We start from the raw sequence: 16,797 nt of genomic DNA on the forward strand, positions 1-16,797 counted from the left end.
ATTCCCGCGACGCGTATCCGGAAAAGGGCTACAGGAGGTCGGAGTGGACTGGCAGGTTCGTCCCGCTGAAGAAAATCTTCAGAAAAGAGACTAAGGCCCTCATTCTAACCCCGGCGGTCTCAGACCGCCGGGGCCAGGGTCGGCGGGAGCACCGCCGACAGACCGGCGGTGCCCCGCAGGGCATTCTGACCGTGGCGGTTTGGCCGCGGTCAGAAAGGGTAAACCGGCGGTCTCCCGCCGGTTTACCGCTGCCCTTAGAATCCCCCATGGCGGCGCAGCTTGCTGCGCCGCCATGGGGGATTCTGACACCCCCTACCGCCATCCTGTTCCTGGCGGTTCGCCCGCCAGGAACAGGATGGCGGTAGGGGGTGCCGCGGGGCCCCTGGGGGCCCCTGCCGTGCCCATGCCAATGGCATGGGCACGGCAGGGTCCCCCGTAAGAGGGCCCCACAAAGTATTTCAGTGTCTGCCTAGCAGACACTGAAATACGCGACGGGTGCAACTGCACCCGTCGCACCTTCCCACTCCGCCGGCTCAATTCTGAGCCGGCATCTTAGTGGGAAGGTTGATTTGCCCTGGGCTGGCGGGCGGCCTTTTGGCGGCCGCCCGCCAGCCCAGGGCAAATCCCAAAATACCCTCAGCGGTCTTTCGACCGCGGAGCGGTATTTTGGTGGGGGAACTTCGGCGGGCGGCCTCCGCCGCCCGCCGAAGTTAGAATCACCCCCTAAGTGTGAAGGTAAACTTTTAACTGAGGCCTCCCGCGGCCTGTAGCCGTGCATGGCTCCATCACGGTCGGCCTTAAACTTTGACTTTGCACCGGTCGAGGTGCAACCAGATGACCCGATTGGTGCATTTTGTTTCTAGGCGCTAAAAAAACAATAATTCTTTAAAAATTAATATCTCCGGTTCCCCTTATCCGATTTTAATCGTTTTTGTGTCATTTTAAAGATAAAAATATAATCTATTTTTATAAATTGGTTTTGGATTTTTAAACTGTTTCCTGTGTTTTATTTAATTACTGTTTTGTGATATTTGAATGCTTTACACTCTGTCTCCTAAGTTAAGCCTTGACGCTCGTTGCCAAGCTACCAAGGGTTGAGCTGGGTTTAATTTACTGAGACCTAACTGGACCTAAGTGGAGGTTAGTGGCCTATTGCTAAGTGTAGGTACCTACCTGCCCTTACCAATAACTCATTTTCCAACAGGGCTCTTAGAGCAAATTTGTTTAATCTTACCCCTGAATTAATTTTGGATTGTATCCCAGGATGCACATTTATGAGTTTAGGACTCCCTATATCCCTAGGAACCTGAAAGAGAACCTCAGATGAATTAGAAATGCTTTAAAACATTTATTATAGCTTTCACATTTCCCATGCTATTTCGCCTTCTTGTATAGTTCTTAACTTTTTCAGTTCTGATTTGTGACCCTCATTAAATACTTCTGCCATACTTGGTCCCCTTTCCCCATCTGGTTTAAAAGTATTGTGCTCCCCCTGTGTACCACAGTTGAGATTTATTTGACCGGTTGTGCTTTAAAGATTTAACCAGGGTGAAATAATTGATAAAGGTTTTAGCATAAAAAATGATCACTCATCCATTTCATTAACATTGGTGCTTGACTACTGTTAGAAATGGGGTTTCTGGTTGGCTAGGGTATGCACCTCAGCCAGGCCGAACTTACCCACTCTAGTCAGGGCAAGGGAGTTACACATCCAAGATAACCCCTGCTTACCCCCTTGGTAGCTTGGCACGAGCAGTCAGGCTTAACCCGGAGGCAATGTGTAAAGCGTTTGCACAACACACACAACACATGTGACGCAATGTCCCCACCACAAAGGAAACACAACACCAGATTATATGAAAATATACTGTATTGTACACAACACAATTATCAGACCAAACATCACATATCAGTACTATCCTGCTACCTTAGCAGTTGTCAGAACGTTACACATTAGTTACTCTGCAAATTAGCAGTAGTCACACATAACACACAGGTTACTCAGTATTCTGCAACATAAGCAGTAGTCAGGAAACACGTTATCACATTAGAACACTTGTCATAAGAATATCATAAAACGCCCATAGTAGGAACATTAGAAAAAATATGGCAAGTTAGGGAAACATATTAGCAAGTCATGCCCATAAAAGGAACATTTGCATTTGCCTATGAAACACCATCAAAAACAGGTAGGCAACATATAAATCAGACGAAGTCTCTAGTAAGAAGTTATGTTCTATATATTGTTCCTTTAACAGCACCTGGCTTGATGAAGGCACCTCCAGTGCCTAGAAGATGAACAATGGGGCCCCCGGCGCTCCTATGTGCAAAATGGGGGCCTCTGACATCCTTTTGAGGAGAAGAGGGCTGCACGCACCTCCTCTAGACCATTGACGGGCCCCTCCAGGGACCGTGATTTCTCGGGGCCATCCAGGAAGTGCTTTTCAAAGCGCTAAGGCCATACTTATAGTCCAGGTTGCGGCGGTGATTCCAGCATGAAACAGGTACCTCGAAGTGCCCGAGGGCACAGAAGAGCGCTCTCTCAGCGCAAAGGGGATATCAAGGCAGCACTCCTCGTGCAGGGAAAAGTTACAGGGGTCAGGGGCCACGGCACCCTACCCCTGGGAACAGTGAGTAGGAAGGAGCACAAGGCTGGTGGGTCCAGCTACAGGCCAGCACAAGGGGTGCAGATGATGGCTGTTCCTCCTAGTGACCAGGCAGGTCACAGGTTAGCACAGCAGCAGCAGTCCAAGGCGGTTTCCTGGTGACTCCATTCAGCAGCGTCTTGTGTCCAGGTTCAATTTCCAAGAGTGTTCAAATTGTGGGGAAAATTCCCCTGTACTTCTAGTCCGTTCTTACAGTGTTTTACAATGGTAGGGAGAGGAGGTTCCAGCCAGTTACAACTGTTTCTGGGAGTGCCCCCCCCTCCTTTCAGCACAGGCTCCAAACATCAGTGGGGGGTTAACGACCCAATTGTGTGAGGCCAGGGCACAGTCATTACAAATGCAGGTGTACCCCGCCTCTCCCTTCTCTCAGCCCAGGAAGACTATTCAGTATACAGATGCACCTCTGTGACACCTCCACCCTCCCTGTGTACAGGCTGTCTGAAAAGTATGCACAAAGCCCCAACTGTCACTCTGCCCAGACGTGGATTGGAGTCAAGCTGCAAAACACCAGAGTCATAAGCACAGATAAATGCACACTTTCTAGAAGTGGCATTTCTGTGATAGTAATAAAACATACACCCACACCACTAAGCAGCATTTATTATCACCATCACAACCATACCAAACACGCCTACGCTACCCCTCATAAATCAGACAATAACCCTTACACATAAGGTAGGGCATTTCTAATGCAATCCTATGAGAAGGCAGCACTCACAGCAGTGAGACACCAAGTTAGGCTGTTTGTCACTACCATGACAGGCCATGCAATATGGCACATGTCCTGCCTTTCTACATACATGGCACCCTGCCCATAAGGCTAGCTACGGCGTACCTTAGGGGTGACTTACATGTAGTAAAAGGGGAGTTCTGGGCCTGGCAAGTAAGTTTAGATGCCAGGTCCCTGTGGCAGAAAACAGCGCACACAGGCCCTGCGCTAGCAGGCCTGAGACAGGTTTTGAAAGTCTACTTCAGTGGGTGGCGCAAGCAGCGCTGCAGGCCCACTAGTAGTATTTAATTTACATGCCCTGGGTATAGAGATACCACTGTACAAGGGACTTATAGGTAAATTAAATATGCCAATTAGGTATAAGCCAATCATACCAACTTTAGATGGGAGAGCACCTGCACTTTAGCACTGGTCAGCAGTGATAAAGTGCTCAGAGTCCTAGAGCCAACAGCGAGAGGTCAGAAAAACCAGGAGGAAGGAGGCAAAAAGACTGGGGATGACCCTGCGTAAAGCAAAAAGTCCAACACAACCCCCTACCAGCCAAAAGCCAGGGGAGAACAATCAATACCTTGATGTACTTCCCTGATTGGGGCGATAGAACAAGGACCCAGGCCCACAACAGCAGGGGCATGTTCCAGTTCTATGCCTTCCTGACTCCACTTGGATCTCTCTGTCAATGCTTCCCAGGCAGCCTAGACCAACCCACGGGGGTTCTCTAGCTGCCAATGGCCAGAACCAGGACCCAGGAGATCTAGGAGCCTCTGGTCTCTGAAACCATAACGAGTGGGGGGCGGTAGCCCCAGGTGCAAAGCAACCTGTCTCCACTCCACTTCCAATCAGTTCAGGGGCTCTACCCTGCCACTGATCCACCAACCTAGGGTCCGCACCGACAGGTTCTACAGGGGCTAGAGGTAGGCTCTCCTCCCTCTACCCCTCCGTCTAGGATCCCGCCCTCCTCTCCTAGGAGGGGTATCACCAGAATCCACAGTTGCCAGGGTGCTGGGTACAGCAGCCCTGCACAACTCTCTCGCCAGCCCAGGATCACTACCTGGCGACTGACCACCCAACCTAGGGACGACACCCTTGGGTTGCACCAGGGTCCGGGGCGGGCTTCCCCCTCCCTGAACCCCACTTCCATAGTACTGTGTCTCCCCACCTCGGGAAAAGCCACCAGAAGTTTCACACGGGGGGCGAACACACTAACCGCCCCCCAACCAGGTCAGAGTTTACCCCCTGAACCTGTCTATCTAGTCCAGGGACGACACCCTTAGACTGGACCATTGCCCAGCAAACCAGGACTTCCTTGGGAGCACACCTACCCCCTACCAGATCAGAGCTTACCCCCTGAATCTGGCAATCCAACCCAGAGTCACTACCCTGCGGTTGAACCACTGCCTGGCGCACCAGGACTTCCTTGGGAGCACACCTACTCCCCATCAGGTCAGAGTTTACCCCCTGAGCCTGATCATCCAACCCAGAGTCACAACCCTGTGGTTGAATCATTTCCTGGCGCACCAGGACTTCCTGAGGGGCACAACTACCCCCCACCAGGGAAACACCTTCCCCAAGGGCCACACAAGAGTCTGGCTGGCGCAGGTCTCCTGACCTCTGCCCATCTGACAGAGTCTGGATTCCCCCCAGCCCAGAAATGGTCTCACAAAGGTCATTCCTGGGGGGCTCTGCTCTCAGAGCTGACCCCTGACCCTCCAGGTTCTCCACTAGGGCCCGCAGCCCCCTCTCAACCCTATGTCTGGATTTCCACCTCCTCCGCTGTAGAGCGAGACTACCAGACACCAGGACTGGCGGAACGCTATCACCAGCCACCTGCCCAAGTCCTAATGACAAAATGGGATCCTTCTGAACAGCTGGCCCTACGGCACAGGGTAGTCTCACCTCCTGGCGTTCACTCATGGAACCCTCCAGGACCTGGGACTGGAGCTCGGGTACCCTGGGCCTCAGCCCAACCCCATTCCCTCTCCTCTGAGACTGGACATGGGGTGCCTTACCCGACCCAATACACTGGGACCTACCTGGGACACAAGCCTTTCCCACCACACCTGGTTGGGAAACACCTACACCACTCTCATTAGGAACACCCCCTAATGCCACACCAGACCCTCTGGTACACAACCAGAAGTCTGCCTCCTTTGCAAGCTCCCTGGGGTCAGAGAGCTCACACACTGACAAGTGTTGGCGTAACTCTGCAAAACAACAACGAAGTAGGTGCTCTCTGACAATCAGATTAAACAGCCCTTCAAAATTGTTTACTGTGCTACCCTTCACCCATCCATCTAGTGCAATGCAGCAATCCTCCACAAACTCCTCCCAAGACTGGTGGGACAGTTTCTTACCACCCCTAAACCTTTTTCTGTATTCCTCAGGGGAAAAACCGTACTTCCTAATCAGTGCATTTTTTACAGTGGAGTACCCCTCCCTGTTACTCTCTTCTAGAGTCAGTAGGGCATCCCTCCCCTCCTCAGGAATAAAGCCCCCTAGGCCAGTTCCCCAATCCTTCTCAGGGATCCTGCACTCTACCAGAGCCCTCTCATATTCCTTTAACCACTGACGTATGTCACCCCCCTCTTGGAACCTAGGTACCAGATCTATGGGTATGTGAGGAACATCTTTGCTACAGCACTCTACATTGCTGCCACCACTGAACTCCACCTGCAGCGCTGGTGAGTCCAGAACCTTCAGACTGTGCTCTAGAGCTAGTCTTTCTCTGGCAAAGGCCCTCTCTGCCTCTGCCATCCTCTCCTGTACTAAGGCCTTCTCTACCTCAGCCCTTCTCTCCTCAACAGCTAGGCGTGCTAACTGCAACTTCAGGTCCCTCTCTTCCCACCTATCTCTTAGCTCACAAGGCGTCAAGGAATGAGAGGTAGCCCTGCTTCTTACACTGGACCCAGCAAGGGACTCCCTATCACTGGGGCCTTCCCTGTCAACTGGCGTCCCCAACCGGTCATTCTCACCCTCCTGATCAGTCTCTCTACCACTCTCTAGGGATGAGGTCTGGGAGCCCTCCCATTGGGAACCCTCGCTACACTCAGGATCCTCTGGGTACTCCCTAAGCACACTCCCTCCCTGGGTATATGTCACAAACCTTTCAAAGAAATTCAGAGATCTCCTGAGGTCCCCTTCTACAGGCAGCCCTCTCTCTCTACAGAACCCCTCTAATTCCTCCTGCGTGTAAAATGGCAGGTCCTCTAAATCAAAGGTGAGCCCCATCTTGAAAAGGTACATTTAACTCAAATGTGACAACCACAATACCCAAGCGTGAGAACTGAAAACAGGGAAAATGACCAAAGAGAGAAAGTTAAGAGAAGCCAAACATGTGACGGTCTAAACGCAATCCTTGTAGTAAAATAATGAGTCACAATGGTATTGTGCAAGCGCAAGTCCTATCCTCACCGCTGACAACCAATGTTAGAAATGGGGTTTCTGGTTGGCTAGGGTATGCACCTCAGCCAGGCAGAACTTACCCACTCTAGTCAGGGCAAGGGAGTTACACGTCCAAGATAACCCCTGCTCACCCCCTTGGTAGCTTGGCACGAGCAGTCAGGCTTAACTCGGAGGCAATGTGTAAAGCGTTTGCACAACACACAACACATGTGAAGCAATATCCCCACCACAAAGGAAACACAACACCAGATTATATGAAAATATACTGTATTGTACACAACACAATTATCAGACCAAACATCACATATCAGTACTATCCTGCTACCTTAGCAGTTGTCAGAACGTTACACATTAGTTACTCTGCAAATTATCAGTAGTTACACATAACACACAGGTTACTCAGTATTCTGCAACATAAGCAGTAGTCAGGAAACACGTTATCACATTAGAACACTTGTCATAAGAATATCATAAAACGCCCATAGTAGGAACATTAGAAAAAATATGGCAAGTTAGGGAAACATATTAGCAAGTCATGCCCATAAAAGGAACATTTGCATTTGCCTATGAAACACCATCAAAAACAGGTAGGCAACATATAAATCAGACGAAGTCTCTAGTAAGAACTTATGTTCTATATATTGTTCCTTTAACAGTACCTGGCTTGATGAAGGCACCTCCAGTGCCTAGAAGATGAACAATGGGGCCCCCGGCGCTCCTATGCGCAAAATGGGGGCCTCTGACATCCTTTTGAGGAGAAGAGGGCTGAACGCACCTCCTCTAGACCATTGACGGGCCCCTCCAGGGACCGTGATTTCTCAAGGCCATCCAGGAAGCGCTTTTCAAAGCACTAAGGCCATACTTATAGCCCAGGTTGCGGCGGTGATTCCAGCATGAAACAGGTACCTCGAAGTGCCTGAGGGCACAGAAGAGCGCGCTCTCAGCGCAAAGGGGATATCAAGGCAGCACTCCTCGTGCAGGGAAAAGTTACAGGGGTCAGGGGCCACGGCACCCTGCCCCTGGAAACAATGAAGCAGGAAGGAGCACAAGGCTGGTGGGTCCAGCTACAGGCCAGCACAAGGGGTGCAGATGATGGCATTTCCTCCTAGTGACCAGGCAGGTCACAGGTTAGCACAGCAGCAGCAGTCCAAGGCGGTTTCCTGGTGACTCCATTCAGCAGCGTCTTGTGTCCAGGTTCAATTTCCAAGAGTGTTTGCATTTTTGATGCTCTCATATTATATCGTACTTCTAGTCAGTTCTTACAGTGTTTTACAATGGTAGGGAGAGGAGGTTCCAGCCAGTTACAACTGGTTCTGGGAGTGCCCCCCCTCTCCTTTCAGCACAGGCTCCAAACATCAGTGGGGGGTTAACGACCCTATTGTGTGAGGCCAGGGCACAGTCTTTACAAATGCAGGTGTGCCCCGCCTCTCCCTTCTCTCAGCCCAGGAAGACTATTCAGTATGCAGATGCACCTCTGTGACACCTCCACCCTCCCTGTGTACAGGCTGTCTGAAAAGTATGCACAAAGCCCCAACTGTCACTCTGCCCAGACGTGGATTGGAGTCAAGCTGCAAAACACCAGAGTCATAAGCACAGATAAATGCACACTTTCTAGAAGTGGCATTTCTGTGATAGTAATAAAAAATACACCCACACCACTAAGCAGCATTTATTATCACCATCACAACCATACCAAACACGCCTACGCTACCCCTCATAAATCAGACAATAACACTTACACATAAGGCAGGGCATTTCTAATGCAATCCTATGAGAAGGCAGCACTCACAGCAGTGAGACACCAAGTTAGGCTGTTTGTCACTACCATGACAGGCCATGCAATATGGCACATGTCCTGCCTTTCTACATACATGGCACCCTGCCCATAAGGCTAGCTACGGCGCACCTTAGGGGTGACTTACATGTAGTAAAAGGGGAGTTCTGGGCCTGGCAAGTAAGTTTAGATGCCAGGTCCCTGTGGCAGAAAACAGCGCACACAGGCCCTGCGCTAGCAGGCCTGAGACAGATTTTGAAAGTCTACTTCAGTGGGTGGCGCAAGCAGCGCTGCAGGCCCACTAGTAGTATTTAATTTACATGCCCTGGGTATAGAGATACCACTGTACAAGGGACTTATAGGTAAATTAAATATGCCAATTAGGTATAAGCCAATCATACCAACTTTAGATGGGAGAGCACCTGCACTTTGAGCACTTTATCACTGCTGACCAGTGCTAGAGTCCTAGAGCCAACAGCAAGAGGTCAGAAAAACCAGGAGGAAGGAGGCAAAAAGACTGGGGATGCGCCTGCGTAAAGCAAAAAGTCCAACAACTACCATTTGAAGCACTGACTCTTGGACCTGGCCCTTTTTGCAGGGTCATCCCTAAACTGTATGCCTTCTTCCTCCTATTTTTCCTGACCAGTTTTTGTGGGCTTAAGGACTCTGGGCACTTTACCACCAGTGCTAAAGCGCATATGCTCTCTGTGTAAATTGCCTTGTTGATTGATTTATCCATGATTGGCATATATGATTCACTAGTAAGTCCCTAGTAAAGTGCACTAGAGGTACCCATGGCCTGTAAATCAAATGCTACTAGTGGGCCTGCAGCACTGATTGTGCCACCCACATGAGTAGCCCTGTAAACCTGTCTTAGACCTGTCACTGCGGTGTCTTTATGCGCAGTCTTAAACTGCCAATTCGAAGTGTGCCCACTTGCCAGGCCTAAACCTTCTCCTTTTATACATGTAAGGCATCCCTAAAGTAAGCCCAGGTAGCCCCATGGGTAGAGTGCAGTGTAAAAGGTGGGGCATGTACTGATGTGTTTTACATGTCCTAATGGTGAAATACTGCCAAATTCGGTTTTCACTGTTGCAAGACCTATCTCTCTCATAGGTTAACATGGGGCTGCCTTTAAATATTATGCAGGGCCCTGAAGACATGTGTCAGTAGCTTGAAGGTCATGTGTTTGTTGATCAGGAGCCAGTGCAGGTCTCTAAGGTGAGTAGAGATGTGACTGTGGCAGGGGATGTGCGAGGATGAGTATGGCTGCTGCGTTCTAAATTCTCTGGAGTCTTGCTTGGAATGTCTTCATGATGCTGGCATAAAGAGCATTGTCGTTGTCGAGTTTGCTGCTGACAAGTGCATGGGTGACCGTCCTTCTTGCCTGGGTGGGGACCACTTGAAGATCTTCTAGAGGAGGCGGAGAGTGTGAAAGCATGACGATGAGATGGTGTTGACTTGGTGGGTCATGGATATTGTGGAGTCCAGGATGATGCCCAGGTTGGGAAGTGGTCGGTGGGCAGCTGGCCACCAGGAGGCATCCCAGGTGGAGGGAGTGGGGCCCAGGGTGATGATTTCTGTCTTGTCCGAGTTGAGCTTGAAGTTGAAGTTAGAGCAGCTGTTTTTCATCCAGTCGGCGACTGCTGTCATTGGTTTGTGGAAGTTGATCTTGGTGTTGATGGTTCGTCGGTGAAGGAGAGACTATGTTGGAAGGAGACTATGTTGAGGCCGTGCTGTCTGATGAGTGGAGCCATGTAGAAATTGTAGATGGCTGGGCTCAGGGAGGATCCATGGGGTACTCCATTCAGCAACACTTGGCAACATTTTGGCCTATTTCGAGATGTACTGTCCTAAGATGTCAGTTGCTAAACAGTGGCTCAGAAACTCTCCAGTGTGCTACACCAAATAGTAGGCATTTTTGAGCCCAAGGTAGCATGAGTTCCCCAGATGAAAGAGCAAAGCAGTACCTGTGTGAGGCTATTGTTACATGGACTGAAGGAGACCTTTTTCTGAGTTTTCTAAACCAGCCCTATACCACCCCTACAATCTTTTGCCCAAGACAGTTAGAGCTAAGTATTTATTGAGGACTGCTTTAGATTTTAGGGCAAAGTCCATTAAGCTACTCAATTGCAAGGCCAACAGGAATATAAAAAGTTGTAAATAGGTGACAGTAACAGGACATAGAGTAGACCAGTTGAATTCAACGGCTTGTGCTCATGCTTAGTTCCAGAAAAAAACTACTGTAGGCCTGATGTGCCCTGTCATAACCTGAACAGGCCCAAACAGGCATGCGTGAAGGCGTAGTGCTTTGCGTGGTTCCTAAGTGGGACCTGTCATGCACTTGTGATTTACTATACACGCACCACAAAAGACCTCTGGAGTTTTAATTCTCCCCATTTCAACTATCTGCACTTAGGTCTGAGAGCAGAGGTTCAGCTCACTTCTGAGCATAATCCAACCTCAGTCAGCACTCAAGACACACACATTAAAGAGACCCTGAGAAAGGTACAATGTAACAACAAATGTAAAGGTTATAAAGCATTAGCACCCACCTGGGATAAGAATACTGACCCCAGCCTATCACCAAGTATCGCAGCTTGACCTGGTGAGATTGAAAAACTGTAGGACCTCGTTGTTCCTGGCAACATATCTTTTACTCTAATTGGTAAACTAATTTCGCCTGTTTGCATTTTTGATGCTCTCATATTATATTTGATAACTGCTTTAATTGGTTATTTGTGTAGTGTTATTTAGTTCTACATGAAATCCTATGGCTGCTACTATTTTGTCTCTTGAGCAGAATTCGACCTTCGCTTAAGCCATTCATCATTTAGCAACAAGGGTGAGTTTTTTGAGGCAGAAAAATGACAACCCTGAAATCAGTGTAAGTGACAAAAAGGGTCACTAGGCAGTTTCTCTCATATCCATGACTCAGTGACCCTTTCTCAACTGATTCTTTCCGTAAGTAACGTCAGGCTTATAGTAAAAGTGCTGATATTCTTTGGAATGAAATGCACGTCAACTTGAACAAATAATGATGGACAAAAGGAACGCTTCTTGATATATGGCCACATGGCAGTTACGACAGCCTCCATCTAGAGTCTCTCACACAGTTCTTTTTCTCTAAGCCTTGCAGAGAATAAGGCACCTTCGGAGCCCTCCATCTACGGGATGCACATCTACTACCAGGGTGCACATCTACTACCAGGGTGCACATCTACTACCAGGGTGCCTGTCCTGCCCTGCTGATGGATCTTTCAGGAGTTCAAAAAAGTTAGTTGTGCAGCCATTGTATTAATTTAAAAGGTACTACGTATTGCAAACATTCAAATGGTTTTATGATGTAAAATTGATCAAACTAATGATTTAATCAGATTGCTATATAAATATAATTATTAGTAAATCTTAAATTTGATTATTCTAAGTAAAAATGGACTTTTACTATCTATGAAGATTTCGTTACAGACAGTGCCTCAGTAAGCTTAGAAAATCACCTATTATAGATTGGGGGCAATTTAACCTCACTTTAGAATGAAAATAATATCATATTTAAGATTAAATTAATACATTTGCTGATTAGAACAAAAATCCATGCCAACTCACCTCCGTGTGGAAAGAACTGGGAATAGATTTGCTTAAATGTGTCTTCATTAACAATCCCACTTGGGCATTCCTATGAGAAAGAAAACAAATACATACAATAAACATGAATTTGCTCGTGCACTTAGTGTTGTTTTGTTTTGCAATCACTACCATGACGATACAGCAGCACTATTCATAGCATACATCAAATGTCCAAACATTTGCCACCGATTCTCAGGCATTAGATGCAAATAAACATATCTGTATATCCGGTATTTATAGCACCGACGTGCTGATATGAGGATCCTTCAGAATTGGTGATAGCTAGGCAGGGATGTAACCTAGTCAGTGAGATTCGGGGGGAGTGAATCTCAAATTTCCAAACTCAAAAAAATAGTGGGCAGCAGGATGAAGTGATGAGATGATTAAGGTACGGGATAGGCTGTTTCCATGAGAAACATGGTCAATAACGATATGCAAGGTGGGCCTCTGTCTAGCGCGTCACAGTGGGCAAAAAAACAATGGGTTGGAATACTACCTAGCAACTGCCAGTGGTTAGACTATTTTCAAACATTTGTCCTATCTCCTTTTGCTTGTTTTATTGCCAGTAATATGCCTGGAAATGTGGGATTTGTGCAGCTTTCCAAGTCTACTACTGCCAATGAATCCCAAAAAGGAGTACATTTGCACCAATTAAAAAGTACTTCTGTGTGTGCAGATTTACTACTGTTTTGGTAAACCAATCACAATATATATATATATATATATATATATATATATATATATATATATATATATATATACATATATATACTATATATATATATATAATTTTCCAATCCAAAGAAATTTACAACTTAAAACCTCTTAGTGAAATGAAAACGACAAGAAACACCAACACAGACATAGCAGACCCAAGGGGCCCTTAGACCCAGCTAACAAGTTAAGATTACATTTATAACTGGGGGTGTCACACCCCATGCACCTAGCCCCTGAAGCTATGCATTGGGTCACAAACACCGCTACCAAGGAAGATGACTTCTCATTGACACGGATCTGCAGAGTCTCTGGTGCCACGGGAGATGATAGTAACATAGCCTTGATCAATAATGGCTTTGTCAATAACGCGAGCAGGGAACTATTTGTCATACTGCTGATTTGTGTATTTCCTAATATAATATTGCTTTTCACCTGCAACAGTGTGGCACCCTTCTCCTCAGTGATGGCTGCATTAAGTTCTCTCTGTCTTTCTCACAAACATGCATACAGGGAGCCACCCTAGTAGGAGGGGAGACCTTGGCTTTCAGTTTTGCCAATTGAAGAGGTTTAATTCTGCAGCATGTTTCTTCAAGAAAAAACATACTGAAGAATTGTGCCTCTCAAGTCGATACATGGTCTTTCATCTCATATACTCAAAGAACAATATGTCTGCTCACAGGTATTCAAAAACTGTGTAATAGTGTTAGCTCTTGGTATGTTATGTTATGACAATCTATAGAGTGCTCCATCCGTGTGCTATCTCCTGAGAAGGCATCCTGGTGCTGAGCAGGTGTGAATCTAGCCAAGCCTATGACCTGATGGGACAACTCAATAAGCCAGGCCCTCAGCTTCTTGTAGAATTCAACAAGTGAGGAGGAGGCTCTTATGTGTAGTGTAGGTCATTCCATGCTGTTAAGTGATGGTATGGCTTACTCATATATATGGCATAGTATCCCTTCCCTCTCCTTATCTTTTCTCTCACTGGTTTTTTTCGAGAATTAAAGTGACTTGTTCACCAGAGAAAAACTACTCTTTTTCTCCTTACTGTTAACTGAATACTATTGATGGGCAAAACTAGGATACTAACGCTCACATAGAATCATACCTTAGTAGTTCTGATGGAACCATTCCTTTAGAATAAACACTTGGCTTCAGCCTCTTCTGACATGGAAGATCCTATCTCTGTTAAACAAGACATGACTTGTTTAATAATATCCAAATTCTTTATACTTTAGAAAATTAGGGTAGCTGGTGCATCTATGGGTAGCATAAAAGGTGCATTAAGATTAGCTTAGTGGTTAGATCTATGAATAGGTGACCTAAGAAGGACCGTCCATCTCCAGATAAATTATGAAATTTTTGTACAATGGAGATACATTTGGGAGAGAGGGTCACTTAAATCCTTTATGAGGCAACAGAAAAGAAACTCCAAAAATATGGCAATGATTAATGCATTATAGAAATAAATGTTTTCAGAAATGAAAGGATAGTGAGTGATGGTAAAGATGCTGCTGAAAAAAATCAATGGCTTATATGCTGATATTTCATTATTTTAATGCAAATAGATGATTTGGAATAATTCAATTGTAGAAACAACCTATGTATTTATAGCTTACTATAGAATTCTAAAAGAAACGATCCTATGTTTTTACCATTAATTTAAACATTCAATAAGTTTATCTCTGAAATATGCAAAAAAAAAACATGCTGCTGAGTTATCTGTTAAAAAGAGGGGAATGCATTCCCTTTTGGAATATACTAGGTTAATAAATGTAATCTCAGTAGTTAAAAGGAAAAAGCAATTATTTGGTCTGATTCTAAACCTTTCTTCTCTCACGATGTTGCGAGGAACACTCCAAGCAGAAGGAAAGAACTCCTGACAAACTTGCTTTGAAGGCTATAAATACAATATGGCATTATACACCCTTGCTTTTTCAAAGTGACTGCCAAAAACATAACTGCCACTTATAACGGGCTGAGCAAGATCAGAAAACCTACTGAAAGCTGCAGAAGAGAAGAGATCAGTTGGTTCTGGCAGGAAAAGTTCAGATTAGGAAAATGTATGCTCACCAAAGTGCTCCAGATGCTACTTATGCCTACACTGAGCCAAAGTTTCTTTGTTTGGACACACTTTTGGTGCCCAGAAACTTCCAGATGTCAAGCCTGGAAGATACAATTGGGCAGGATGCCCTAGAGCTGGATACCTTTGCCATGAATGTCCACTGATATATCTTTTTTCAGGTGGCAAAAGGGCTCTGAGTGAAACCAACGTGATTTTCCTGTTCTTTGAGGTCACATCTTAGGCAGATAGCCCGGGATGGTTAGTCCTGGTCCTCTGAAAGTCACAAGCACTTTCTTCTTTTTGGAGTTCTTCTAGGTCATTAACAAGGCCAGTGGGTCCTCAGGGACAGCAGGTAGTCCATGACGCACTCCAGCAGAGTGCACAAGAACAGTCCCCGTGCCACTGGTCATTCCGGAAAAAAAAGCTTTGCAGCTTTTTGTGCCCATGTTGCCACACAGGAGGTCAACCATCAGATCCCAGGAGTCCACCTCTTAGTCCTGGGTGCAAATTGGAACAAGACCAACCCTTCAGGCTTCCACACAAGCAACAAACAATGGAGTTCAATGCTGAAGCCGACCCCATCCAGCAAGGAGTCTTGTTCTTATGAGTAGGGGCCATCTTACACTGAATGTAGTTGAAGGGTTGCCTTCCTTGTTCAGGGTAACCTCCTACCCTACTATAGTCTTGAAGCTCAAAGAGGTATTGAGCTCTAGTCAGCAGTTTCTAGAAGCCAACATTGGATGGTGATAGAGGCTTCTTATCGCAGGCCCGCAAGATGTAATAGGGTTAATTCTCAGAACTACTCCCAAAGAAAAATGACTAGCACTGGATAATGTGAAATAAACAGAGATGTTCAAACTATGCTATAATAGAATCAAACGTTCTCCATAGTCTATTTAGTTCTTTCTTTTGCCGATTAGGTGTGCCCAGTCTCTAATAACTGTCACTGATTTCATGTGAGTGGCATGCATGCTACCTACCTACTCATTCTTGAGCTACTGGATGCAGCATGCTCCCTTTCACACCCAAATCCCCTAAAAATACCATCCCTGCATTTGCAAATTCGAATTCACATTGTTCCCCCGTCACCAGTAGTTAGTTAAAACCCCAAACTATAATGTGTTGATGGTGAAATGCCAGCCACTTCCACACTGCTTTTATCAAAATTATACTCTTACTAAAAGCAACATAAAGTTTCTTTCCAGACCCATCTTTCAGTTTCTTCACCGATCTGTGATCTTCCTTTTATTGTCCAAGCTTTTAGTGAACTCTGCTTTAAAACACTGATGTTCCAATACTATTCTCTAGATTACTCAGATAAACATTAAATCCTCGCCCCATAATTCACAAGTTGTGTTTCTTCCTCTCTTTCAATGTTTATCCCAAGATAACCCGGCTTAGCACGTGGTGAGACTTCTCTGACAAATGCATCAACTATTATCTCAGAGTGCCTCACATTTGTTGTCTACTTTGTCAGTTACTGACAGAGCTGTGCCTTCAAACCACTGTGGCCGTTTTTCATTCAGTTTTCTACATAGTGGGAATTATTTTGCAAACTAAAATGATATACATTTCCATGTACAGATAATTGTTAGATCTAGTCATATAGCCATTTACATGTGTTATATATTTTAATTACTAAAAACGTACATTTTTAAAACCTCTGTAAAGTACTTGCAGTTCACTCTTTGTAAAGTTGGTCTGTGCCTCTAATTGTTCCAGTCCTTCTGGCCGATAACAAACTGTTGTCATTTCTAGCTCATCTTCTATTTTGTCTGAAATAAACAAAGACACTTGTCATTGTACTTTTTTGATAAATACC

General features: G+C 46.1%; 1 protein-coding gene across 2 annotated transcripts in view; it reads right to left on the reverse strand.

Annotated features, from left to right (window-relative positions):
* Nucleotides 1-16,797, reverse strand: part of KCNIP1 (potassium voltage-gated channel interacting protein 1) — a 1,382,576-nt gene that overhangs the window by 104,680 nt on the left and 1,261,099 nt on the right. For both annotated transcript variants that reach the window (XM_069199338.1, XM_069199337.1), the window contains 2 exons: nucleotides 16,626-16,750; nucleotides 12,176-12,245 (listed from right to left, as the gene is read on the reverse strand). In XM_069199338.1, coding sequence (XP_069055439.1) covers nucleotides 12,176-12,245; nucleotides 16,626-16,750 — 195 coding nt within the window. The remainder of the gene's footprint in view (nucleotides 1-12,175; nucleotides 12,246-16,625; nucleotides 16,751-16,797) is intronic.

This window comes from Pleurodeles waltl, chromosome 7, assembly GCF_031143425.1.
Source record: "Pleurodeles waltl isolate 20211129_DDA chromosome 7, aPleWal1.hap1.20221129, whole genome shotgun sequence".
In the NCBI taxonomy this organism is placed as follows: Eukaryota; Metazoa; Chordata; class Amphibia; order Caudata; family Salamandridae; genus Pleurodeles; species Pleurodeles waltl.